The sequence below is a fragment of the Triticum aestivum genome, chromosome 4A (genome assembly GCF_018294505.1).
Source record: "Triticum aestivum cultivar Chinese Spring chromosome 4A, IWGSC CS RefSeq v2.1, whole genome shotgun sequence".
NCBI classification, from domain to species: Eukaryota; Viridiplantae; Streptophyta; class Magnoliopsida; order Poales; family Poaceae; genus Triticum; species Triticum aestivum.
The window spans coordinates 698,764,555-698,791,254 of NC_057803.1; the positions used below are offsets into that span (position 1 = coordinate 698,764,555).

Genomic DNA, 26,700 nt, shown 5'->3' on the forward strand with positions numbered 1-26,700 from the left:
TCGAGACATAGCAAGAAGGATTTCTGGCACGGTTGCCGGGGAGGCTTACGCAAAAGTCAACATACCAAGTACCCATCGCAATCCCTATCTCTCGCATTACATTATTTGCCATTTGCCTCTCGTTTTCCTCTCCCCCACTTCACCCTTTCTATTTTATTCGCCCTCTCTTTCCCAATCTCCTCCTCTCTTTTCCGTTTGCCTTTTTCCTCGTCCGTTTGTCTGCTCGTGTGTTAGTTTGCTTGTTTGTCGCGATGGCTCAAGATGCTACCAAATTGTGTGACTTCACCAATACCAATAATAATGATTTCCTTAGCACTCTGATTGCTCCTCTTTCCAATACTTAAGCTTGTGAAATCAATACTGCTTTGTTAAACTTGTTATGAAAGATCAATTCGCCGGCCTTCCTAGTGAAGATGCCGCTACGCATCTGAATAGCTTCGTTGATTTATGTGATATGCAAAAGAAAAAAGATGTCGATAATGATGTCGTTAAATTGAAGCTATTTCCTTTTTCGATTAGAGATCGTGCTAAAGCGTGGTTTTCATCTTTGCCTAAAAATAGTATTGATTCTTGGAACAAGTGCAAAGATGCTTTTATCTCTAAGTATTTTCCTCCCGCTAAGATTATCTCTCTTAGGAACGATATTATGAATTTCAAGCAACTTGATCATGAACATGTTGCACAAGCTTGGGAGAGAATGAAATTAATGCTACGTAATTGTCCTACTAAAGGTTTGAACTTGTGGATGGTTATACAAAAAATTTATGCTGGATTGAATTTTGCTTCTAGAAATCTTTTAGATTCGGCTGCGGGAGGCACTTTTATGGAAATCACTATAGGAGATGCTACTGAACTCCTGGAAAATATTATGGTTAATTATTATCAATGGCATACTGAAAGATCTACTAATAAAAAGGTGCATGCTATAGAAGAAATCAATGTTTTGAGTGAAAAGATGGATGAACTTAGGAATTTATTTGCTAAGAGTGTTTCTTCTGGTCCCAATAATATGCCTTTATCTACTTTGCTTGAGAATAATAATGAATCTATGGATGTGAATTTTATTGGGAGGAATAGTTTTGGTAACAACGCGTATAGAGGGAATTTTAATCCTAGGCCTTATCCTAGTAATCCTTCTAATAATTATGGAAATTCCTACAACAAATCTTATGGAAATTTTAATAAGATGCCCTCTGAATTTCCATTGATGAGTGCAAAGAAAGAACCACTAGGATGCGTGCTTCCGAAGATGCCTTTATTGAAGTGTGTTCTTCTAATCCCTATGAAAATCAAGATGAATATCTAAAAGTTATTGATGTGTCCCCCATTAAATCTTTGTTTTGCAATATTAATCTTGATGAATCTGAAGATTATCTTCCTTTACCTAGAATGCGTTCTAAGAATTCGGAGTTTCTAGATCTAGATGATGAAATTGATGAAAGTGGTATTGAAATAAATAGAAACCGTGATGTTGCTAAACCCACTATTTTGGATCTCAAGGAATTTAATTATGAAAATTTCTCTTTGATTGGTTGTATTTCCTTGTTGCAATCCGTGCTAGAATCTCCTCATGCTTATAGTCAAAATAAGGCCTTTACCGAACACATTGTTGATGCCTTGATGCAATCTTATGAAGAAAAACTTGAGATGAAAATTTCTATCCCTAGAAAACTTGAGTTTCATGCTTTATGTGATTTGGGTGCTAGTGTCTGTACTATTCCGAAAACTTTATTTGATTTGCTAGACTTCCGTGATTTTGATGATTGCTCTCTAAACTTGCATCTTGCGGATTCCACTATTAAAAAGCCTATGGGAAGAATTAATGATGATCTTATTGTTGAAAATAGGAATTATGTGCCCGTAGATTTTATCGTTCTTGATATAGATTGCAATCCTTCATGTCCTATTATTCTTGGTAGACCTTTCCTTAGAACGATTGGTGCAATTATTGATATGAAGGAAGGAAATATTAGATTCCAATTTCCCTTAAAGATGGGCATGAAACACTTTCCTAGAAAGAAAATAAAATTACCATATGAATCTATCATGAGAGCCACTTATGAATTGCCTACCAAAGATGGCAATACCTAGATCTATCCTTGCTTTTATGCCTAGCTAGGGGCGTTAAACGATAGCGCTTGTTGGGAGGCAACCCAATTTTATTTTGTGTTTTTTGCTTTTTCTTATGTTTAGGAATAAATAATCCATCTACCTTCTGTTTGGATGTGGTTTTATCTTTTAATTAGTGTTTGTGCCAAGTAGGACCTATAGGATAACCTACGATGATAGTTGATTTGATTCTGCTGAAAAACAGAAACTTTGCGCGCATGAAATATAATTATGATAAATTACAGGAACGTGCTTTTGCGTTGATTCTTTTTGATGATGATCAACAAATAAATTGTCCAGAACTTCCTAGTTTGGTCGAAATTTTTGGGTTCCAGAAGTTTGCGTTAGTTACAGATTACTACAGACTGTTCTGTTTTTGACAGATTCTATTTTTCATGTGTTGTTTGCTTATTATGATGAATCTATGGCTAGTAAATTAGTTTATAAACCATACAGAAGTTGGAATACAGTAGGTTTAACACCAATATAAATAAAGAATGAGTTCATTACAGTACCTTGAAGTAGTCTTTTGTTTTCTTTCTCTAACGGAGCTCACGAGATTTCTGTTGAGTTTTGTGTTGTGAAGTTTTCAAGTTTTGGGTGAATTCTTTTGATGGATTATGGAACAAGGAGTGGCAAGAGCCTAAGCTTGGGGATGCCCATGTCATCCCCAAGATAATCCAAGGACACCGAAAAGTAAAAGATTGGGGATGCCCCGGAAGGCATCCCCTCTTTCGTCCACTTCCATCGGTAATTTACTTGGAGCTATATTTTTATTCACCAACATGATATGTGTTTTGCTTGGAGCGTCTTGTATTATTTGTGTCTTTTCTTGTTAGTTTACCACAATCTTCCTTGTTGTACACACCTTTTGAGAGAGCGATACATGAATTGAAATTTGTTAGAATACTCTATGTGCTTCCCTTATATCTTTTGAGCTTGATAGTTCACTCAGAGTGCTTCACTTATATCTTTTGAGCTTGATAGTTTTGCTCATAGTGCTTCACTTATATCTTTTGAGTGTGATAATTTTTGCTCTAGTGCTTCACTTAGATCTTTTAGAGCACGGTGGTGGATTTGTTTTAAAGAAACTTGATCTCTCAGGCTTCACTTAGATTATTTTGAGAGTTGTTAATAGCATGGTAATTTGCTTAATGTTAATATACTTGGTATTCAAGATATGTGAAACTTTCTTTTGAATGCATTGAATAATAAGATAATTTTGATGCTTGATAATTGTTTTGAGATATGAAGGTGATAAATATTAGATTCATGCTAGTTGAGTAGTTGTGAATTTAAAGAATACTTGTGTTGAAGTTTGTGATTCCCATAGCATGCACGTATGGTGAACCGTTATGTGATGAACTTGGAGCATGATTTATTTATTGATTGTCTTCCTTATGAGTGGCGGTCGGGGACGAGGGATGGTCTTTTCCTACCAATCTATCCCCCTAGGAGCATGCGTGTAATACTTTGCTTTGATAACTTCTAGATTTTTGCAGTAAGTATATGAGTTCTTTATGACTAATGTTGAGTCCATGGATTATACGCACATTTTCCCATCCTTCCACCATTGCTAGCCTCTCTAATACCGCGCACCTTTCGCCGGTATCATACACCCACCATAAACCTTCCTCAAAACAGCCACCATACCTACCTATTATGGCATTTCCATAGCCATTCCGAGATATATTGCCATGCAACTTTCCACCGTTCCGTTTATTATGACACGCTCCATCATTGTCATATTGCTAGCATGATCATGTAGTTGAAATTGTATTTGTGGCAAAGCCACCTTTCATAATTATTTCATACATGTCACTCATGTTTCATTGCATATCCCGGTACACTGCCGGAGGCATTCATATAGAGTCATATTTTTGTTCTAAGTATCGAGTTGTAATTGTTGAGTTGTAAGAAAAATAAAAGTGTGATGATCATCATTATTAGAGCATTGTCCCAAGTGAGGAAAGGATTATGGAGTCTACGATTCCTCCACAAGTTGGGATGAGACTCCGGACGAAAAAAGAAGAGGCCATAAAAAAAAGGAGAAAAGGCCCAAATAAAAAAATTCATAGAAAAAGAGAGAAGGGACAATGCTACTATCCTCTTACCACACTTGTGCTTCAAAAAAGAGAGAAGGGACAATGCTACTATCTTCATGATAGAGAGTCTCTCATTTCGTCACTTTCATATACTAGTGGGAATTTTTCATTATAGAACTTGGCTTGTATATTCCAATGATGGGCTTCCTCAAAATACCCTAGGTCTTCGTGAGCAAGCGAGTTGGATGCACACCCACTTAGTTTCTTTTGTTGAGCTTTCATCTACTTATAGCTCTAGTGCATCCGTTGCATGGCAATCCCTACTCACTCACATTGATATCTATTGATAGGCATCTCCATAGCCCGTTGATACGCCTAGTTGATGTGAGACTATCTTCCCTCTTTTTGCCTTCTCCACAACCACCATTCTACTCCACATATAGTGCTATATCCATGGCTCCACTCATTTATTGTGTGAAGATTGAAAAAGTTTTGAAAATGTTAAAGTATGAAACAATTGCTTGGCTTGTCATCGGCGTTGTGCATGATTTAAATACTTTGTGTGGGGAAGATGGAGCATAGCCAGACTATATGATTTTGTAGGGATAACTTTCTTTGGCCATGTTATTTTGAGAAGACATAATTGCTTTGTTAGTATGCTTGAAGTATTATAATTTTTATGTCAATATGAACTTTTGTCTTAAATCTTTCGGATCTGAATATTCATACCATGATTAAGAAGATTTACATTGTAATTATGCCAAAGTATCACTCCGCATCAAAAATTATTTTCTATCATTTACCTACTCGAGGACGAGTAGGAATTAAGCTTGGGGATGCCTGATACATCTCCAACATATCTATAATTTTTTATTGCTCCATGCTACTTTATCTACTGTTTTGGACTATATTGGGCTTTATTTTTCACTTTTATATTACTTTTGGGACTAACCTATTAACCGGAGGCCCAGCCCAGAATTGATGTTTTTTTGCCTTTTTCAGTATTTCGAAGAAACAGAATAACAAAGGGAGTCCAAACGGAACGAAACCTTCGGGATCGTGATTTTCCAACCGAATGTGATCCAGGAGACTTGGACCCTACTCAAAGAAGCTTCCGAGGAGGTCACGAGGGTGGAGGGAACCCCCCTAGGAGCGCCCCCTACCTCATGGGCCCCTCGGAGCTCCACCGACGTACTCCTTCCTCCTATATATACCTACGTATCCCCGAATGATCAGAACAGGAGCCAAAAAGCTAATTGCACCGCCGCAACCTTCTGTATCCACGAGATCCCATCTTGGGGCCTGTTCCGGACCTCCGCCGGAGGGGGCATCTATCACGGAGGGCTTCTACATCAACACCATAGCCCCTCCGATGAAGTGTGAGTAGTTTACTTCAGACCTTTGGGTCCATAGCTAGTAGCTAGATGGCTTCTTCTCTCTTTTTGGATCTCAATACAATGTTCTCCCCCTCTCTCGTGGAGATCTATTCGATGTAATCTTCTTTTTGCGGTGTGTTTGTTGAGACCGATGAAATGTGGGTTTATGATCCAGCTTATCTATGAATAATATTTGAATCTTCTCTGAATACTTTTATGTATGATTGAGTTATCTTTGCAAGTCTCTTCGAATTATCCATTTGGTTTGGCCAGCTAGATTGGTAGTTCTTGCAATGGGAGAAGTGCATGGCTTTGGGTTCAATCTTGCGGTGTCCTTACTCAGTGACAGAAGGAGTTGCAAGGCACGTACTGTATTGTTGCCATCGAGGATAACAAGATGGGGTATTTATCATATTGCATGAATTTATTCCTCTACATCATGTCATCTTGCTTAAGGTGTTACTCTATTTTTAACTTAATACTCTAGATGCATGCTGGATAGCGGTCGATGAGTGGAGTAATAGTAGTAGATGCAGAATCGTTTCGATCTACTTGTCACGGCGTGATGCCTATATACAGGATCATACCTACATAACCTCATAACTATGCTCAATCCTGTCAATTGCTCAACAGTAATTTGTTCACCCACCGTAGAATACTTATGCTCTTGAGAGAAGCCACTAGTGAAACCTATGGCCCCCGGGTCTATTCTCATCATATCAATCTCCATCACTTTTTTTACTTGCTTTGCTTTTACCTTTTACTTTGCATCTTTATACCAAAAATACCAAAAATATTATCACTATCAGATCTCACTCTCGTAAGTGACCGTGAAGGAATTGACAACCCCTAATTGCGTTGGTTGCGAGTAGCTATCATTTTGTGCAGGTACGAGGGACTTGCGTGTGACCTCCTACTGGATTGATACCTTGGTTTTCAAAAATTGAGGGAAATACTTACGCTACTGTGCTGCATCATCCTCTCCTCTTCAGGGAAAACCAACGCAAGCTCAAGACTTAGCATAGATCTACTCTTCTACTACCCATATCATCAATATCAATCAAGCAGGAGTAGGGTTTTACCTCCATCGAGAGGGCCCGAACCTGGGTAAAAAGATCGTGTCCCTTGTCTCCTGTTACCATCCGCCTAGACGCACATTTCGAGACCCCCTACCCGAGATCCACCGGTTTTGACACCGACACCCACCTTCCGTGCTAGAGTTAGCAACATCATCAGCGCCAGTCTCAGTGCCGGTGTCATTGTTGGCATTAGTGTCGGTGCCGGCGCCACCACCATCGTAGTCCATCATGAGAAGGGGGTCCTAAAATCCAGATTGTTGTCTCTCCTGATCCGCCAGAAAGTCGAGATAGGCGTGTGCCCGACCTAATTGGGACTGAGAACCTCCGGCCTCATCGGTGTCAGTCATGTTTCCTAGAGTTCAACGTCATAGTCGTTTAATTATCGAGCTTTATATAATAAAGTGAATAATGACAAAAAAGTGACCTTTGTTTTGCCTGAATGTCGTTTCATTCCCGTCGCGACAAATCTCTAACACTCGATATGTCTAACTTTCTAGCACAAGTCATTCGAAATTCACGGAAAATTTTGGCATGACCTTGGCTAGAAAGTGCACATATAGAGCGCCTGAAATTTGCCGAAATGGAAATGTATCAACATTTCCGGCAAAACATAGGTCACTCGCAATCGGTTTCCCTGCAAATGACAATGAGCACTATGTGCTGAAGTAGCATTTCACTACCATCTCCACTACTAGTTTACCATAGCAAAAGTGGTACTTTTCATCACAGTGTAGCGTGAACAGTACCATATGCCAATGCTGGCACAACATACATTCTAGTAAAATAACACACACATTTATATTGGCACTGTGAGCTATCTAACATTCAAAGTGGCACTGGTGCAATCTTTCATATTGGTAGAAACATTAGTATGATCTTATGCATGATCTTGCTGATAACATAAGCGAAAATGATTGTTGCTTTCTGCAGCGATCGATAGATGCTAGTTCAGTACATCATGAGGTTCAACATAGCTTGCAAAAGTCTTGTAGTCTTATTGTTATTTAACTATACGAGTGCTAAATTGTCAACATGGATGCACAACTCTACACTGCTAGAACATCTCCAATGAATATGAGATGTAAACACTAGTATTTGTTAGCTCATGATAAATGCAGAAATTGCTAATCACTAGCATATGACTAACAATACTTGCAAATGCATAATACCAGTATAACAAATGGGATTTCTATGCTATCAAATTAGCTACCATTTCTGAGGATAAAGAAGAGGGAGGGGGTGGATCACCGAGCGTCAGGGTCACCAAGGCTGAGGGGGGCGTCATCGGAGTTGAGGACGTCAGCGTCGTGGTTGGGGTCGCCGGGGCTGAGGGGGTCGGGGTCGATCTGCAAAGACCAAATTTGTTTAGAGAGAGAGAGAGATCGTAGGGAGACATGCCGGTGGAGAGAAGATGGCGCCGGTGGTCGAGGGAGCGGCGGCACGGGGGGAGGGGCCTGGCCAGGGGGCGCCACATAGGGAGGGGGTCACGGGCGGCCGGTGGCCGGCGTCGGGGTCGGGGCTGAGGCCGAGTCCGGCGTCGGCGGTGGTGTGGGTGGTGCGGCGTTGATGGTGGAGTGGGATCTCTCAGAGAAAAAGGGATCGACGAGCGAGAGTGAGAGAGAGGAAAGAGATAGGAGCTCTCGGACCGGTGATGTAGGCAACTTAGCTATAGCGCGTCTTGGCAAAACGCGCTATAGCTGAGTTAGCTATAGCGCTGCCCAAGCCAAACCGCGCTACTGCTAACTTTTTCTTTTTCTTTTTCTTTTTATTTTTATTTCATTTCATTTTCCACAAACTTACTTCCTTTTTCTTTTTTTATTTCATTTCATTTTCCACAACTTATTCCTTACTTTTTCTTTTTCTTTCATTTGCACTTTCCTTTTTCTTATCTTTTATTTACATTTGAACAAGTTTGTATAGCAGGGGTATATATAGCTCTAGCTGGGGTTTAATTTGGTCTGTCGTTGGACCGCTAACGGCGGTATACAAAATAGACACACACAAAATTTGTGGATTAGTTTGTCATCTTGGGCGACGACGATGCTTTAGACTGATCTTCTTCCCTCTTTTGTTCGTTGTCTAATAATTGAGCCCATGGTTGTGACTTTTCCTTTTCCGGGGATTACGATCTTTCGTAGGTAATGTAGTCTTCATTCTTCTATTGACATATATTTCAACATCATTAGCATCATCTTCCCCCATCGGATAACCGTACTGGTCGTAGTCTTCCTCGTTGGCGACTCCATCCATTCCGATGATGCTCCTTTTGCCTCTCCTCATGACAACACGGCTGGGGTTGATCGGGTCGGTTAGGAAGAAACATTGTGTCACATGTTTAGCATGTACCCATGTCTCATTTTTGGCGGTGGCGTTGACGGTACCGCTATGGGGGAGTCGGGTATACACATGGTAGTGAAATGTCGGTTTTCTCTTTGTACATTCTTAGCCCATCTGACACGGAACATCATCGTGCTATGCAATCCAGAGTAATTAAGCTCCCATATCTCTTCAACCCTTCCGTAATCTCTTTCAATTACATTCCGGGTCATGGCTTTCGTCGTCACCCCTGAGTTTTGGTCATCACTGTTTATATCTTTCTCCTCCGTGTAGAACATGTATCCGTTGATATCGTATGCTTGATAAGTCGTGAGGTTGGTCGATGGGCCATGTGCTAAGGCGTATATGAGCATTCCATTCGGACAGCCCTCTTCCGGGGGATTAGCCAGAACTCGCTCTTTGAACCAACGCAAGAAAGTGGAGTTGTGCTCTCTAATAACTTTAGCGTTCGTCTTGTGCACCCCATGGTCATGGTACTTCTTTGTGATGGTCTCTTTGTGCAGTGTCATGAATTCTTCTAGCACACCTAGGTGTTGTAGCACTACTAAGTTGCCCTGTCAAGGTCGTTTTCTTGGCCAGAGCGTAACACATTCACATCCCTATGACTGTTGGTGTGACCTTCGCCTTCGAGCCTTCCAGAGTGCTTGTTGACGGGCAAACCAACAACAGGGTCTCCGGTACCTACTAGATAACTCTCACAGAAAGAGATGCACTCTTTGGTCAGATATCCCTGGGCTATGCTTCCATCTGGACGGGACATGTTACGAACGAATCCTTTGATGACCCCATTCATCCTCTCGAACGGCATCATGTTGTGCAGGAATGTCGGCCCTAGGTTGATGATGTAGATGCACCATGACATCAAAGAATGCGAGCGGTAAGTACATCTCCAGCTCATTCAGTATGACAACAATCTCTTCCTGTAGCCTATGGAGTTGCTTCACACTGGTCGACTTTCGAGAGATAGCATAAAAAAAGTGGCATAGGTCAGTAATTGTCTCACGCACATGTGTGTCCACAATCCCTCTAAGTGCAACCGGGAGTAACTGCGTCATCATCACATGACAGTCGTGAGACTTCATCCCACTAAACCTTTTTTTCTTAGTGTCCAAATATCTTCTTATCTTCCCACAGTATTCGGAACTAACTTTGATTCCGGTAAGGCGCTTGAACAATTGATCGACCTCCTTCAGATTTAATTAAGGTGAAGCAATATTATTGTTCCTTCTTGTTTACTTTTTTGCCCCTATCTTCCGTCTTCGTCTCGGTCTACTCTGATGACTTTTTACCGGGCATTTGGAGATCTTTCCTGATATTAAAAAATTCTAAGTCTTTTCTTGCCTTCAGCCCATCCTTGGTCCTCTCCGGCATGTTCATCAATGTTCCAAGCAAACTCTCAAGGATATTTTTTGTGATATGCATTTGATCAAGGCAATGAGGCGTGTCGAGTTTGGGCCAGTATTCCAAGTCCAAGAAAACAGATCTCATCTTCCATACCTTCAGCAAGGGCTCCAGCGCCTTTTTCTTCATCTTTCCCGGCGAGGGGCACTCTTCCCAGTTCTTCAATAACTCATATATTTATGCACCGCTACGCTTACATGGACGACCTCGATGCTCAGCCTTACCATTGAATAGATCTCCATGCTTTCTCCACGGGTCATCCTCCTCGAGCCATCTTCAATGCCCCATGTACACGATTTTTGAAGACCCTCCCTCTTTCGATAGCTGCTGAGAAGTTCTATCATCCATGCACCTTGTGCATCCGCAATATCCGGGGCACACCTGGCCGGAGAGATGGCCGTAAGCGAGATAGTCCTGCACCGTCGTGATCAGCGCAACTCTCATGTAGAAATACTCTCCTTTGCTTGCATCCCATGTCTTGGCCGGCGTTGTCCATAAGGTATGTAGCTCCTCTTTCAGTACCCCGAGATATAGATTTATATCATTTCCTGGTTGTCTCGGCCCTTGAATAAGCATAGCCATGTGTATTTTTTTACTTCATGCACAACCAGAGGGAGGTTGTACATCCATACAAACACGTGCCATGTGCTATGATTGGTGTTCTGGTTGCCAAATGGATTCATGCCATCACTACTAACGCCAAGCACGATGTTCCTTGGATCATTTGTGGAAAAATCAAATTCAGCATTTAATGCTCTCCACTGGCTAGCATCTGTGAGGTGTCTCAGCTTCGGATCATCTCTGTCATCAGGCTTCACCCTCTCCGCGTGCCAGCGCATAAGCTTTGCTTCCTTAGGATCTATGAAATACCGTTGTAGACGCGAAGTGATCGGAAAGTACCATACAACTTTCTATGGAGCTTTCTTTCCGGCCTTTTTATATCGTGAAGCATTGCACTTTGGACAGATGGTTTTTTCTGCATGCTCGTTCCGATATATGATGCAATCATTGATGCATGTGTGATATCTAATGTGTGGTAGATCAAGAGGGCACATGATTTTCTTTGCCTCCTCGACACTAGTAGGACACAGGCTTCCAGAGGGAAGAACCTTCTTTAGATACTTCAGAAGCTCATCTAGGCTTGCATCTGTCCATTTGTTTTTTGCCTTTGTCTTTAGAAGTTCTAGTGTGAAACTCAAGCGGGTCACCTTGGGATTGCAACCATCATACAAAGGAGTCATCGAGTCTACCTCCAGTTGCGCCAGTTTGGCCTCCTCTCTAGAAGCAGCTCTATCGCTAGTCATCTTCTTGCGAAGCTGGTCTTGAACACGCGGGTCCCACATGGCTGAACTTAGTAGCGATGAAGATGACGGCATGTCTGCGTCTTCTCCACCTTTAACTGCCTCTTCGCCATCGACATTTCCGAGGCCGTCTTCCTCTTCGGGCACATAATCGGTCATCTCTTCGTCTGGTGGCCCCATGTCGTTATTTACTAACCCGTCGACATCCTCATCATCATCATCATCTTCACTCATCCACCGAGCATGGCCATCCATGAAACCATGCATGAGCAGGTGCGCTTTGAATGTACCACCCTCAAAGGGGTCGAGCCTAACTATTCCTTTGCATTTTCGACATGACATACAACATCCCCTCAGTCTATTTTCATACATGTCGTCCATAGCGGATTGCCAGTATCTTTCCACCATCCTTCCATTGACCTTCCTGATCACCTGCGCGCGGAGCAAATATTATAACCATGTATGCATGCATGGTTCAAATTCATACAAAAATTCAGCAAGACCTTCCCTAAACATAGAAAATATTGAGTTCACCCGAAATTCACCAAAATGGAATTGAATCGACATTTCGGCAAAACGTAGGCAACTCATGTCACCCACATTATTCCATCAAATACACAATGTAGGCAACTCAAATTATGCCACACACAATTCGGTATATTCTCATATCGCCCACATATATATAGTTTCGGTCCTATCCACACAAACACCTTTTTTTGCTCACCTATGTGTCGAGAGGGATATCGAGCACCTTTCTTCTTAATTACCTAGTAGATCTAGATATATAGCTCTAACTATCTAGCTAGCTATGGAGAGAGAAAGAGAGAGCTAGGTAGAGAGTGGGAGGAGAGGGAGAGGAGAGGGAACTCATTAATGGAAGGGGTTGGTGGAGGGCAAAGAAGAGGGGGAGGGAGGGCATTAATGAAGGGGGTGGTGGAGGGGCAAAGAAGAGGGGGAGGGAGGGCTCTAATGGAGGGGTGGTGGAGGGGCAAAGAAGAGGGGGGGGGAGGGCTAGAGGGGCAGGAGGGGGAGCATTGAAAGGAACAAGCAACGTGCAAGGAAAGGGGGGAAAGGAAGGGCGAGGAAGAAGAGAGGGGAGGAAGAAGGGGGGAAAGGTGGTAGGTGGTTGGCGGCCATAGCAGTAGCGCGGGTCACCAATGCGTGCTACTGCTATGGGCGCCTGCAAAATATCTACGACTAGTGTTGCACTACCTATAGCACGGGCTAGGACACCATGCTACTGGTAAAATGTTACACATAGAAGAAATAGCAATAGCGTGTTTAGGTAAATAGGTGCCATAGATCCTAAACTAACAGTAGCGCCGGTTAGACAACCAGCGCTGCTAATATTTATTAATTAGGGGGTGTGGGGTGTTACACTTACCAGTAGCATGGTACTAGACAACAGCCGCTGCTACTAATGAATACCAGTAGCGCTCTTTCTAGCCAGTGCTACTACTAACTACTAGTAGCGTTGGGTCATAAACAAACGCTACTGGTAAACTTCTATCTATAAGCATTTTCTCAGTATTAGGTTCAATTATGGTGAACCAATTGCTAGTGATTTGAGTGCACTAGATTATCTTTATAAAGTTTTGCTTGAGATTCGTGAATCTAAAAATTGTGATGAAGAAATTTATGAAGTGATTCATGATAGATCCTTGAATGAAAAGCATGATTGCAATGATTTTACTATAAATTCTATTAACGTCAATTGTGCTAATGATATGCAAAACCCCAAGCTTGGGGATGCTAATTTTGCTATATCCACTACTTGTTGCAATGATCATGATTGGGGTGATAATGATTCTTATGAACTTGAAAATTTATTTAAACCTCATGATGAATATGATATCGATAATAAAGTTTGAAATGATATTGAAAGTGGGTTTGGAAAAGCGTCAACTTTTCATAAAAGTAATCCCACACATTTGGAGAGTGTTCAATCTTAAAATTTTTTTGATGAAAGTGGGTTTGGAGAGGTCGTGACTTTAGTTAATGTTAATCCCACTATTTTGGAAGAGTGTCAACTTTGCATGCATGCAAATCATGAAGAGACTATTTTATGTGATAGTTATATTGTTGAATTTGAATATGATCCTAGATGTAATTATTATGAGAGAGGAAAATATGGTCGTAGAAATTTTCATGTTACTAAATTAGCTCTCGTTATTTGGAGATCATCAATGTTTTATTCGTCTTATTTGCATATGATAAATGTTTCTTGTCTTGATAATTTGTTTGCTTATAAAATTCCTATGCATAGGAAGTATGTTAGACTTAAATGTGTTTGTCACATGTTTCATGATGCTCTCTTTGTGTTTCAATTATTATGTTTCGTGTGAGCATCGTTGACATCATTATGCCTAGCTAGGGGCGTAAAACGATAGCACTTGTTGGGAGGCAACCCAGTGAAAAAATTAGTTTTGTCTTTTTCTTTCTATTCATTAGTGTTTGCACAATTATGCTACTGTTATTATTGTGTTTTTGTGTTTTAGTTAATGTTTGTTCCAAGTAAAGCCTTTAGGATCTTTTTGGGTGATAGTTGTTTGATCTTGCTAAAAAACAGAAACTTATGCGCTCAAGAAAATAATTTTAGTAAATCACAGAAATGTGATTTTGATCTGAATATTTTACACAAGATTGATATACAAATTGCCCTGGATGTCCTACTTTTTTAGAATTTTTGGAGGTTCATAAGTATTCGAACAATTCAGATTGCTATAGACTGTTCTGTTTTCGACAGATTCTGTTTCCTTTCCGCTGTGTGCTTGTTTTGATGGCTCTATGATTTTCTTTGATGAATTTTTGCCATAGAAAAGTTGGAATACGGTAGATATAATGCAACAATAAAATATGAATTGTTTGCAACAGTACTTATAGTAGTGATTTATTTTCTTGTACTAACGGATCTCACGAAGGTTTTATTGGGTTTTGTCTGATTGAAGTTTTCAAGTTTTGGGTTATTAAACGATGGATGAAGGAATAAGGAATAAGAAGAGCCTGAGCTTGGGGATGCCCTCGCATCCCTAGCTCTTATCCAAAAGAGAGCAAGGAACTAAGCTTGGGGATACCTCGAGTGGCATCCCCTCTTTCTTCGGGGCATCCCCTCTTTCTTCTAACAACCATCGGTATTTTACTCGAAGCTATATTTTTATTCGTCGCATATTATGAGTTTTGCTTGGAGCGTCTTGTATGATATGAGTCTTTGCTTGTTTTGCTTTTTGTTTATGTCATCAATCCTTGTTGGACACACCTATTTGAGAGGACTAAAATTATCTAATGACTTGTTAGAATTGCTCTCTATGCTTCACTTAAATTTTAATGAGCTATGGACTTGCTCTAGTGCTTCACTTATATCTTTTTGAGCATGGTATGCTTTAGTATTTTTGAAGAAATGCTCTCTTGCTTCACTTATATTTATTTGAGAGTTTAGTATTTTTGAAGAAATGCTCTCTTGCTTCACTTACATTTATTTGAGAGTTAGTAAAATTTCAAAAAATTCTCTCTTGCTTCATTTAAATTATTTTGAGAGAAAGAAATATTATGCTCATGATCCTTACTTATATTTGTTTGAGCTTATCAAAAGCTACACATGAAAATTAGTCCCAAAGTGATAGATATCCAAGAAGGATATAATAAAAACTTTCATGAAGATTATTGGGCAAAATAAACTAGAATCCTTGTAATAGTTTTGAGATATGATGATGTGATATGTGAGTCATGTTGATAAGTAATTATGCTTTAGTAAGCATATTGGTGTTAAGGTTTGTGATTCCCTATGCAAGCACGAAAGTAAATAGTCATGCACTGAATTTACATCCTACTTGTGGTGCATTATTCGATGTTAATTATGCTTAATGCTCGCTTATGAGATTATTCGTTTCTTGGTTGGTCGCTTCCCAGTCTTTTGCTAGCCTTCATTTTGCACTAAGTATGATCTCTACTTGTGTATCCAAATCCTTTAAACTAGTTTTGCCACATGAGTCCACTATACCTACCTATATGCAGTATTCTTTTGCCGTTATAATCAAATTTGTATGTGCCATATCTAATTTTAAAAATAAACTTCTCTTCTGTGTGCTCGTACCTCTCGTGAGGCGGTGAGGGGTGGCCTATATTTTCCATGCTAAGATGTGTTATTCTCATGATGAGTGTTTATTCACTTGTCATTGCACGAGAGTCAAACGCCAACACGAAGCAACACAACGTCAAATGCTGGAGCGAGTCAAGATGTTGCCGTCCCTGCTCCACATGTTTGCCGGCAAACCATCATAGGAGACGGGATGTCAACGAACTTCGGTCCAAAGGACCAGCACGCCAACGAGAAAGCCGTCGCCGACAGGACCATCACCAGATCCTTACACCCCTATACAAGCTGCAGCACCACCTGGCGAAAACCAACGGAGTAACACAGCAACACTGGTTAATACTCCCTCTGTTCCTAAATTTGTCTTTCTAGAGATTTCAACACGTGAGTACATACCAAGCAAAATTAATGAATCTACACTCTAAAATATGTCTATATACATCCGTATGTGGTAATCCATTTGAAATCTCTAAAAAGATAAATATTTAGGAACGGAGGGAGTATACCTGAGGACCTTTTCGCCAAAAAAGAGGAATCCAGTGCATGGCTGCATGCTTGCATGTAGGGAAGACAATTGGGTGACTGAACAGACGAGCACCCTAGAAGAGAAGGAGAGATATCTCAACCGAGTAATATCATGCGTGAGTTGCCAGATAATTAGCAAAGAGATTGGTGAAATTTGGGGGCCCGATGTGGTCGCTCACCTCGCATGCCCTCATAGACGGCCCTGGATGCGCCACGATAGAAGGACTCACAGATTCGTTGACTGAACAGACGTGCTTGATGAACCAAAGGCAACAATTGTTGCAGCTTGAACTTGTGCATGCCTTGCCAAAAGAGTTCCCAATATCTCCCATTTCTATGAACAATTTATCAGATACGAACATTGAACCCAATAAGAGTCGCGTGAAGGACGCCTTCTCCCGCTATACACATCACCGTTTTACCGTGCAACCTTGAGAAAAAAGAACGGCCTCTCTGATAGAGTGATCACAACAATTGGACGGAAGGGCTTCGCTCTGATTGGGTCAAACTGATCCAGATAACACCTTCCCCAGGACCGTCCTCCCTTTCCCTTCTGAACGAAGCAAACTGCAAACCTCATCTCTTCCTCGCTCGCCTCCCGCACGCAACCTCCGCCGCCTCCGCCTCTCCCACGTAACCGGCCGGCACGAGCGTCGCCAGCAGGAGAGGAACTGGCTCCGCTCTCCCACATAGTTACACATACGTCGTCGTCTCGAGGGAGGAGTGGGTGCGAGGAGAAGGCGGCAGCGGCAGTTTCGATCTGTGCTCTGCCTTACGCGGGAGGCAGCGGATCGATCCGGCCGAACTGGCTGCCGGAAGGATGGGAGGAAGAAACCATCGTTGGTCGGCTGGGGGTCAGCAGGCCCAGATGCGCGCATTGTCTCCTTCTGCACCAGGTCTCTTTTTCCAACTCCTTCCTTTTGATTTTCTGGGTGTTATTTGGTCAAATTGGGGGTGGTTTTAGCTTCCCCTAATCCAGTGCGAACCAAGGCGCCCATCGCCTGTCGCCCATGCCCATCCTCCTCGGCTCGTTATCGTCTCTGTTAGGCAGGTGAGAGATCATGCTTCCTCTCCGGGTCTCTCCGCAATAAAATAAAATAATATTGGAGAGTCGCATGGTTTTCAGCGGAGTTGACTTGTAGCTCCGCATGCACTTTCCTAATTCATCCTACACGGCGCCATTGATTTCTGCTGGTTTTCTATAACTCCATCGGGAAAATGATTGCATAGTTCGTGGATGTGAATTTCCTGAACAAGTCTCACTGTTGGATTTAGCTGCAGCCTGCTTGGTTGGAAGGAAATGAAATAGGCACAACACATGAAATCATTAACTGGTGTGTTTGTGAGAAAGCACGCAATCGCATTATCTTTTGTTTGGCTGCATGTAGTCTCACTAAAAGAGAAGAAATGATTGTTCATTACGTTCACTGGTTGTAATAACAAGTACCACGTACTCACTTCTGTTTCTTAATGTAGCCTCCAATGATCAGCACCCTTCGTTCTGCTTCATATGTATCCTAGGAGGTTGCATATGGAGCTAGGCTGAAGTTTGATTCGTTTCTTGGTTGGAAACAAATCAGTTATACCATGCTGATTATGAGATTAAATAAATAGCCAGGCTGAGGTCTCACCGGCCAGCCTGTCAATTTGTTTGTTTTGTTAGGCTGATACGGACAATAACAAACAAAAAGACACCGGAATAGGTGATAGATCACACCACCTCTTCATCTCTTCTGCATATTTCACTCTTGATGCATTTCTGCATGTTCATTTGCTATTTTGCTCCAGGTTAGTTGCAACAACTTCAGGCTGATCTTTGTTTACGCATTTTCTGTATTCCTGTCTTGAGCTGCCTATCTATACATCTAGGATATTCTATATAGCCATAATAGATTTTCTTGTGACTACCTATGTACCAATTTTGTGTCTACATAGAGCTTGCTGTCTGATATAACCTTAATGTTACTGTATTGCATGCTAATGTTTGCACACAGGGCAAACAATTGCTATTAGGAAGGTTCTTCGGGATAAGCAGTACAAGAACCGCGAGCTTAATGTCGTAGCTCTGAAGCATTGTTTCTTTTCTACAACTGAGAAGGATGAAATTTTGCTGAACTTGGTCTCGAGTATGTACATCCCATTACCGCACTACCTCCTTAAGTCTTGAGTGGTGGCGCTGTCGTAATCTTTGCAAATACTCTGATGACCAGGTGGTGATCGATGGCTCATGGCTCTCCCTAGTGGTTTGGTAGCGGGACGGAATAGGGCGGTGGAGGTGAGGCAGCAGAGAGCGGGTGCTGGCCATGCTCGCCAGGCCATCCGCGATGCATCGAATATGTTAGCAGGTTTGCACTGCGCTCATGATGATCATATGTTTGTTAAAATGCATTTCCTTCTCAGTTTTTATGTTTAATTTTTTGAGCTGTAGTTAATATATAAATTTATAAACTGAGATGTGGAGATCGCAATATTGATCTAAGTTCAGTTCAGTCTATTACGTGATCTGAGTTTGTTATCCATGATTTCCCTCATTTCTTTGTTATGGGCCTTATGGCACATGTTCATTAATTGATTATAGTCTACTTCAGGTTTTTTTTTGTGCATTTAGTTCTAGGTTGTTCTGATCTGAGCAAGTGGCGCCTAGCTTTTCATTGATTTCTTAGAATTGTTCATTATCTCGAGCCATACCTGATACTGAATCTGAACGTTTCCATCTCCGGTACCATGGCACGACATTGTGGCAGTATCTTGCGGAAGAAGAAGAGGACGACAATGGCTTACAGATGAAGATGACAGTGCCAACTTGCAGTGTAACAGGCTCACAATGCCGCCATGGATACTCTCCCGCACTAGCTATTCAGGTATACTAGATCGTCGCCGGCGCGCGTTGCTGCGCCCGTCAATTTTGACATTATAATATTAGTGATTGATGATTATATCTAAATGTACTAATTTAATCATCATATAATCACACATTATATTTAACATGCTCACACCTATGAATTGTGTTGTTTGACCCGAAATTTAACTGACGGTGTGTGCGTTTGTGCATGTTTATTTTTTCACGAGCATGTTAGTTATTGGTGGAACAAATATTTTAAGTTGATTATTATGCCCCTAGGAATGTGTTAGATGTTAAGAAGGTTGGCAATAGTATGATTTTGTATAAGAATACTCCCTTCTTTTGGGTTTATTGGGCGCTCTTTACTTCATTGACAATATATTTGTATACTTTCAACCATTCCTGCATTAAGCATTTTCTAAAGATCAGACGTTACACTTATACTATTGTACAACACATCAAGATTCAGACCATAACATAATGAACCTACACTGATTTTAATTGAATAGAAATTGAGGAATACGAGCATCCATATTGTGCAAATTACAGGCCGCTAACATTTTAATTTTATCCAAACTGATTCAACTTACTGCAATAGAACAATGGCACTAACATTTCATTTTCTATATAGAAGCAATTCAACTTACTGGCACTAATTAACCTTAGTAAAATTAACCGATCCATTCATACAATCAGTTTCCCCCCGAAGGCAAAGTAATAATGTGTGCAACCCAAGAGGGGACTTAACACTATTTATCAAACAAAGCTTAGAGGAGTCAAACTCATCTCATAGCTCTAGCAGAATGCGTCATGCACAACCAAACAACATCTTGAAGTCAAGTAGCTGCAGTAGCTTCTGATTTACCTGCTCGGACTTTAGCATCCACGCCACGAAAATATACTTAACAGGTCAACAATTTTTGGGGTACACATCATGTTCATCCTACACGGATGCGGTCATAGGTACTGCTCATTTGTTAGACTCAAGTCTGGTCAGCAACTGCCACATGTATTCCATTGTGTTCGCTGCAATAATAGAAATAGCATGAATTCTTAAAAGGCAAAATTGCAAGCTTTGCATTAACTGTAAAGTTGACTATCAAATAGAACAAGGACAAAGTACAAAGACTGAGATAATGTACAGGTTCAGCTTCTCAATCGAATTCACTCCATACAGAGAGATGTGCTCCTGTAGCTAACATTCATTCTACATAAGGCCCCATTTAGTATATCTGATCAAATGGCCAGAGCTAATGAACTCGACACCTACTGAAATTCTGCTCCACCACCTACTCAATTTCCACTCCACCTGCTCCCATTTAGTCCTCTCCTCTGTCCATAATTACAATCTTCTCTCTATGTTCCTGACATGAACAATATGCTACATAAATATTTGGTGTATCATAAAATGGACTACATCTGCTTGTAGTCTCACATGTTTCAATTTTTTTTACAATATGCTGATGCAGCCCTACACGATAAATTGCATTCTTGTACTACTTCTCTATCCCCAACTTCTAACTTGTCTTTGTTATGTTCACATAAATGATTTCATGACGCCATCCTAATCTAGAGTACATATTTTGTTGTAATACGTAAAGCTGATAAGAATAGAGATTACCCTGAAGCCAATTGATGTTTGACCTAAACTGAAGCAATATCTTGAAAAAAGAAATCAAGCATCAACAACACAATAGTGAATTCTATTGACAAATAAAGTGTTCATTGTACCCTCATGTACAAGGCTTTACCTGATTGGTGGGTATTTTAGATGTCCCAATCTGACTGAGGGGTGGATTTTGGTCACCTAAGCTTTGTGCAATATCTTCTCACCAGCGTGAAACAACAGTCACCACCTGCACGGAATAGGAATGATAAGATATTAACATGGGTGGAAGAAGGGATAGTACAGGAAAGGGGCAAAACAAAGACAGAGGCCGACCTAGCCAAGAACTGTGCTACCAGGGCAAGACAGTGATTCAGTAGAAAAGGAGCAAGGACGTTCATTGAGAGGGACAAGCGAGGGAGCTTATATTATACAGTACAACACAAGTTGGAAAGTAGAAAGACACACACCTTCATTAATCGCCGTCAACGACCGGCATATATCATCCACCATGAACGACTCTAGAAGCTGAAGATTAATTGCCTTCTTCAAATCCCAAAGGACCACACGCATCAGATGGATCCCCTCGTAGATAGATCGCGTGCGTCGGGTGTATCCAAGGATCCGCTCGTCGCCTGCATCGCGCTCGGCTGGATCGAGCCAGTCAACCCCGTCAACCTTCCATCTGGCAGCGATCAAACGCATTTTCTTCGGGAGGTTACCTGTCCAAAAGCCATTTCAGATGAACTGTTGAGAAAAAAACTTGACAGTAGGAAGCTCCAGAATCTACTCAAATCAGTCGACCAAGATCACCTGTACGACATGAGAGGATATGAGGATATTTTCTTTCAGAGGATATGAGGACAATGTAATTTTTTCATGCAATTTACAAGAAAGATACCTGAGCATGATGCTGAATAAGATGTTGATGCCGAGTGTAGAGGGTGTGGAAAGACTCGCAGGGGTGAAGCATTATATAGTAGCACTGACCATAGGAAACGATTGTAACATTACCAGGCATGAATAGGCCATGATTGCGAGATTCAAGAGAGAGCAAAGCTGTTTCATGCAGACGAGGCATCTGCCATTATCGCCCTCATCCCCAACTTTCTATAGCCGCATCATGCGCCTCGTCGCTTGAGCTCTCAACTGCATCGGCAGGACTCGGACCGCATCGCCCGCCTCATCGCTTCAGCTCTGAACTGCATCGTCTGTACCCGGATCCTGCTCCTCCGGTTGATCCCAGCGCACGGATGTACTTGCCTCGGTCCATCATGCACCTCAGGTGGACCGAATCGACCGAAGCGGCGGCTCGTCTGTGCAGCTCAAATCTGGACCGGATGAATTGGATCCTTTGAGCGCCTGAAATCCGGACTCGATGGATTCGACCGCATCTCCACTCGGGATGAATTGCCTTCTCTCTGCTCCTACAACCCGGGGTGGATGGATTCGGTGCGGTCGCTCCCACTGTGCCTGGAATCGAGACTTTTTTTTTCACGCAACCGAATCGGGAGTGGAGGACGCGCTCGCAAGCCTAGTACTGGAGTCCTTTTGCGCTGGAATGGGCCTGGCGGCTGTCCGAAGGCCCAGTGCACCACAGGCCTTCGTTTCGGCCTCTGGAGCAGCAGCCCACAAGACAGTTGGGCCAGATTAAACAGAATGCGGGTTAGATTGTGTTACCACGAGATCTGACGGCCATAATCTCTCAGATCGCGAAATTGGACGGTCTAAAACTCAAATCGCTGTGAGGGCTGGGTTTAGGCTCAGTTTTACCGTCCTTAATTTATTTTCTCCATCTGAAATTCTATAGAATTATGGGCTGCAGCTGCATACGACAGAAATTATTGCGAAGGAGAAAATGCTTGCATGATAGATAATGTAACTTTTATTGTTGGAACTTAACTGTGATAGTGTATTATTAAGAAATAAGTTAGTATATTATTAAAAGAATGTTCAGGTTAGGAAGTACATATTTGTCTATTCATACAGCAACAAGCATAATCTCATATTGTTTTATATCCTGGATTCTGACCAACTGATCACACTGGCCTGATTACAACTATTGGGTGGTCAAACTGAATTGGTAGAGTTGTAGCACAAAGGACGGGCGGTATATTTCTGTCTAATGCAGCTGCAAGGTGAGTGTATAAACTTCAGTGATTGTGCATAACAAAAGCCATTGGGAGGGGAAGAACATATTGAGTTGTACGCAAATATTTCTAAAAACTCAAGATCCATATGCTTTTAGACTTCCAGGCATGCATAAGAATACACACTTGATTAATTTAGTGTGAAGAGATCACTGTCCATGTGTTACTTAGATTAGCTTTGCTGCTGTGAGGCAATAGAGTTCTGAGGCCCACTGGTTCATTAAAGAGGTATTTTTTTTCTTCTTCTTATGCTCTCATTGTTCTTCTGTTTTGTGCTTTAATATTGTTCTTGTGTTTCTGCTTAATCTAAGGTTGTCAACAATCAACTGTTTGCTATTTGTAGGATTTTATTGTAAACTTGGAAATCCATTGGCAAATAGCGCTATTTGTCGGATACTGGTTGTATTGTCCCCCCCCCCCCCCCCCCCCCGTTGGTCTGGACATGCCTTTGGATTCCAAGTAGAAAGATGATTTTGTTTTTTCTATCTTAGTAATAAAAATGAAAGGTTAATACCATTGTGTTCTCTGAATATTGCTACGGCTGATATGCTACTTGATTAAATAACTTGTGGTTTTCTTAAACTAGCAACATTTCTAATTTTCTCTTTTTGGGAGGATAACAGTAATTTGCGTGGTCTTAACATCTGTAATTTGGTGAGGACTTTCCATTCATTGGATATTAAGATGTCCAGTTGTTGATATTCGGAAAATCTGCTCATCTTTTCTTTTGTTAGTCTCGCCATGAAGGAAAGGTATGGAATTGCGTCATGCTGCTAACTTTGCTTTTTTCACTATGGAGTTGAGGCCCTTACTCTTAGCTACATATACTAACTGAGGTTCGGTTCAATTACTCGATTCAAAGATTCAAATATATGTTCCGTGCATTCAATTCTTGCTGTTCTCAGTAGAAATTGATTCTGCTCTTATCTTCTTTTCATGGTTTTATCTTTTGATGTTCGCAAACTACTAGCAACAATAAAGCAAGACATTTGTCGATGGTGGTCGGACCCTTCCCCGGACCCTGCGCAAGCGGGAGCTATGTGCACCGAGCTGCCCTTTTATTTGTCGATGGTGGAAAGAAGGTTAGCATATCTGAGTTCTTGGTGTTCAGTATGATAAAGGTCAACATGTTTCTTTTTCTTTTTATCGTCGTCATTTTAGTTCATTCATGTGATCTTTCATGCTCTAAATAGTCTTTTGGTACTAGCAGCAATATCATATTGTGTCTCTGAAAAAATCTTTCAGCAACGATTGTGTCCTCGCAATTGCGAAGTCTGAGATTGAACTACTGAAATTCAGGGTCCCTATCTTTTTGAAACAACACATACACCGGCCGCAGAGCCGGTCTCTCGCATAGGCAACGATCGCTCTCACGAACACTACTGCTAGATAATCAGAGTAGTATCAGAAGCTCCATTGCTGGATCAAGGCTCGCCAAACCCACAGTTGGATGACACTGGTGGACGCAAGACGTGATGCATCTATGGTTATTTTAGAAAACAAACACTATATGAGGGGCCATTTCATCTCGCAATGGACTTTAAGATGGGGATTCATTTGTGATGTCATGGTACTGATACACTCGAATTATTCAGAAAACTATACAGTATACTATTTATGGTAACGTCCATCAGCTGATCACAGAGATCTTTGAGAATCAACCCTGGCCTCTTCAGGATTTAACCTCTGAATTATTTTTTGAATGAGATGTAGTTTTTGTAGCCAAGATATGCATGATACGCATGCCAAAGTCTCATGACCAGTTTATTTGTTATGTAATTTAGCTTAATAATACCTCCTGATATATATTTTTTCACTATCTTTTTTGTCTGGTTATTGTGAATGAGTAGAATGAACAAGCCTAGGATTAAAGTTCACACACAGGGTAAGCTTCTCACTTGAGTTTGCATGTATTACACCCTTAACCAAAAAGGCACGGGCTGAAATGCTCCCGCAATTAAAGGGCGCACAGCTCTGCCTCAAGAGGCGCGCCAGGGCGCGCCCCATCCACTAGTTCAAAGACAATATGTAGCCATGTTCTGTCTAGTTGTGAAGACGGAACGCATGATTATAGATTGGTAGGCAGGTTAGCGACACGCCAAAAGGAGGAAGATATATATAGGCATGTTTGATTATAAGGCACCATAAATGAGCAGGCACTGTATCTGAAATAAAATGGCTGCCTTGATGACCTGGTGGTAGGTATATAAGCAAAGTTAGGGTTAGGACAAGCATCATCAAATGCCAGCCACAACAGAGAACATCAAATGATGAAAACTACTACCTCTGATCCCTATTAATTGATGCAGATGTAATACAAAGTGAGTACAACTTTGTACTAGATTAGGATCAATTAATAAGGATCAGAGCGAGAATATATGATGAGAACAGAAATATCATGCCACAATTCTCACCCATGTTTACATTGGAAACTTTTGTGCAAATATTTGGTTAATTACCTTTTTTCAGTATACTGTTATGCACATCATTTTGAACTAGTATCTCCAGGAAGAGTCCATTACCCTCTTGATCCCCAAGTATTACGCAACAAAGCGGGCATAATGCCATGCTAAAACTGCACCAATACCAATTAAGACTAACATTCGTTGTCTCCCAACATCACCCTTGCACTCTATGTGAGCATTATTCAGTGACAGGCAGGATAGCATCGATCATTTTCTACTTCCACGTACTTAAACTAACACAGTCTTCAAGGAATGTCATCATTATCCTCTTTTGCATCATGAAGTTCTGGTACCTAACTCCATCCTTGAGAAGAAGCATCCAGGTTCCGGCACGGAGAGGTGTCGTTTTGTCTCCTACCTTTTACACGTGACCTCGTGGTCATCATTGTTGGTCCTTGCTGTCCACAGGCAAGATCAGCGCTACGTCTCCCAGTGCGAAAGGGAAGGCAACCTTCTCTAGTAAGTTTGATGTGTTTGGTGGATTGGCATCCATTGGTTTCCCTAGAAGTTGCAGGTTTCGGTCTGTGGTCTCGGGTGGTTATTGTTGGGATGACTTTTCTTTTGTTGTTCCTCGACGTTGACTTCATGGTGATTTAGTTACTTGCTCGGTGATTGTCTTCTTTTGACCTGCTTGTAAGAAGATTTCCTCATCACCATATATTGTTACAGCCATTATTTACTCTATATTTAAAGTGTGGGGAAAGCCTGTTCGAGTGAGATTAATAGTTACATGCACTGTCTACCACTCTCACACTTTCAAGAGGAAGAAAGCATGATGGAGAGATAGAATAGGGGAGGTGTTGTAAAAAAAAGGGCCTATACAAGGAGGTATACAACAAGGTCGAGCGAATTATCCCAATAGTATAACTATATTTGCAACGTCCCTCCCGAGACTCACTAGGCACGCCGTCATCCCATGGAGAAGTAATGAACACTCCACAAAATTCCCACACTTATGAGTCACCAAACTATGCATCTTCCCCTCTATATATATATCACTCCAGTATTCACCAAACTATGTTCATCCATCCACCGTTTTTAACTAGTGAGTCTGTAATCCGCTATATGCAATCCCATAAGATACACCGCAACCACAAAAATAGAGTACACCATGATAAATGAACCAGAGAGATATGTACGGACATAATATGAGAACTGCAGACATCAGGACATTAGCAAACACTTTCTGAGGTCATCTATCCACATGTTGGGTGCTATGTGCCTTTTAGACAAAGCAAAACCGGTGGCACCAATAAGCTCCGGCCAGAAGCAGCCGTTGTATCTGCTAGCTATGGCAAGAAAGTTAGAGCCGAGTTGCAACCGTTTTGTAGTTGTGCTGTACCAGTGATGATGGCTTGCGCAGCAACATGCTAA

At 41.4% G+C, this 26,700-nt stretch overlaps 1 protein-coding gene and 1 long non-coding RNA gene across 3 annotated transcripts; both read left to right on the forward strand.

The window, feature by feature from the left end:
• The first annotated feature begins 16,818 nt into the window (after nucleotides 1-16,818).
• On the forward strand, nucleotides 16,819-19,260 carry LOC123088211 (uncharacterized). The gene is made up of 4 exons (XM_044510402.1): nucleotides 16,819-17,159; nucleotides 18,258-18,389; nucleotides 18,474-18,608; nucleotides 19,008-19,260. The coding sequence occupies exons 1-4, from the start codon at nucleotides 17,084-17,086 to the stop codon at nucleotides 19,178-19,180; spliced, it is 516 nt and encodes a 171-aa protein (XP_044366337.1). The 5' UTR covers nucleotides 16,819-17,083; the 3' UTR covers nucleotides 19,181-19,260.
• A 4,044-nt stretch (nucleotides 19,261-23,304) lies between these two features.
• Nucleotides 23,305-24,928, forward strand: LOC123088212 (uncharacterized). Of its 2 annotated transcripts, none has more exons than XR_006441751.1 (3): nucleotides 23,305-23,697; nucleotides 23,832-23,943; nucleotides 24,107-24,928. It is a non-coding gene; the product is annotated as an uncharacterized lncRNA (long non-coding RNA). The 2 variants fall into 2 exon arrangements; XR_006441752.1 differs by having other exon boundaries at nucleotides 24,161-24,928.
• Nucleotides 24,929-26,700: the final 1,772 nt, after the last annotated feature.

Coding starts and splice junctions, on each gene's coding strand:
- LOC123088211 (XM_044510402.1), top strand. CDS start 17,084: ATGGGAGGAAGAAACCATCGTTGGTCGGCTGGGGGTCAGCAGGCCCAG. Junction 17,160..18,257: donor ATTGTCTCCTTCTGCACCAG/GTCTCTTTTTCC, acceptor GTTTGCACACAG/GGCAAACAATTGCTATTAGG. Junction 18,390..18,473: donor TTTGCTGAACTTGGTCTCGA/GTATGTACATCC, acceptor TCTGATGACCAG/GTGGTGATCGATGGCTCATG.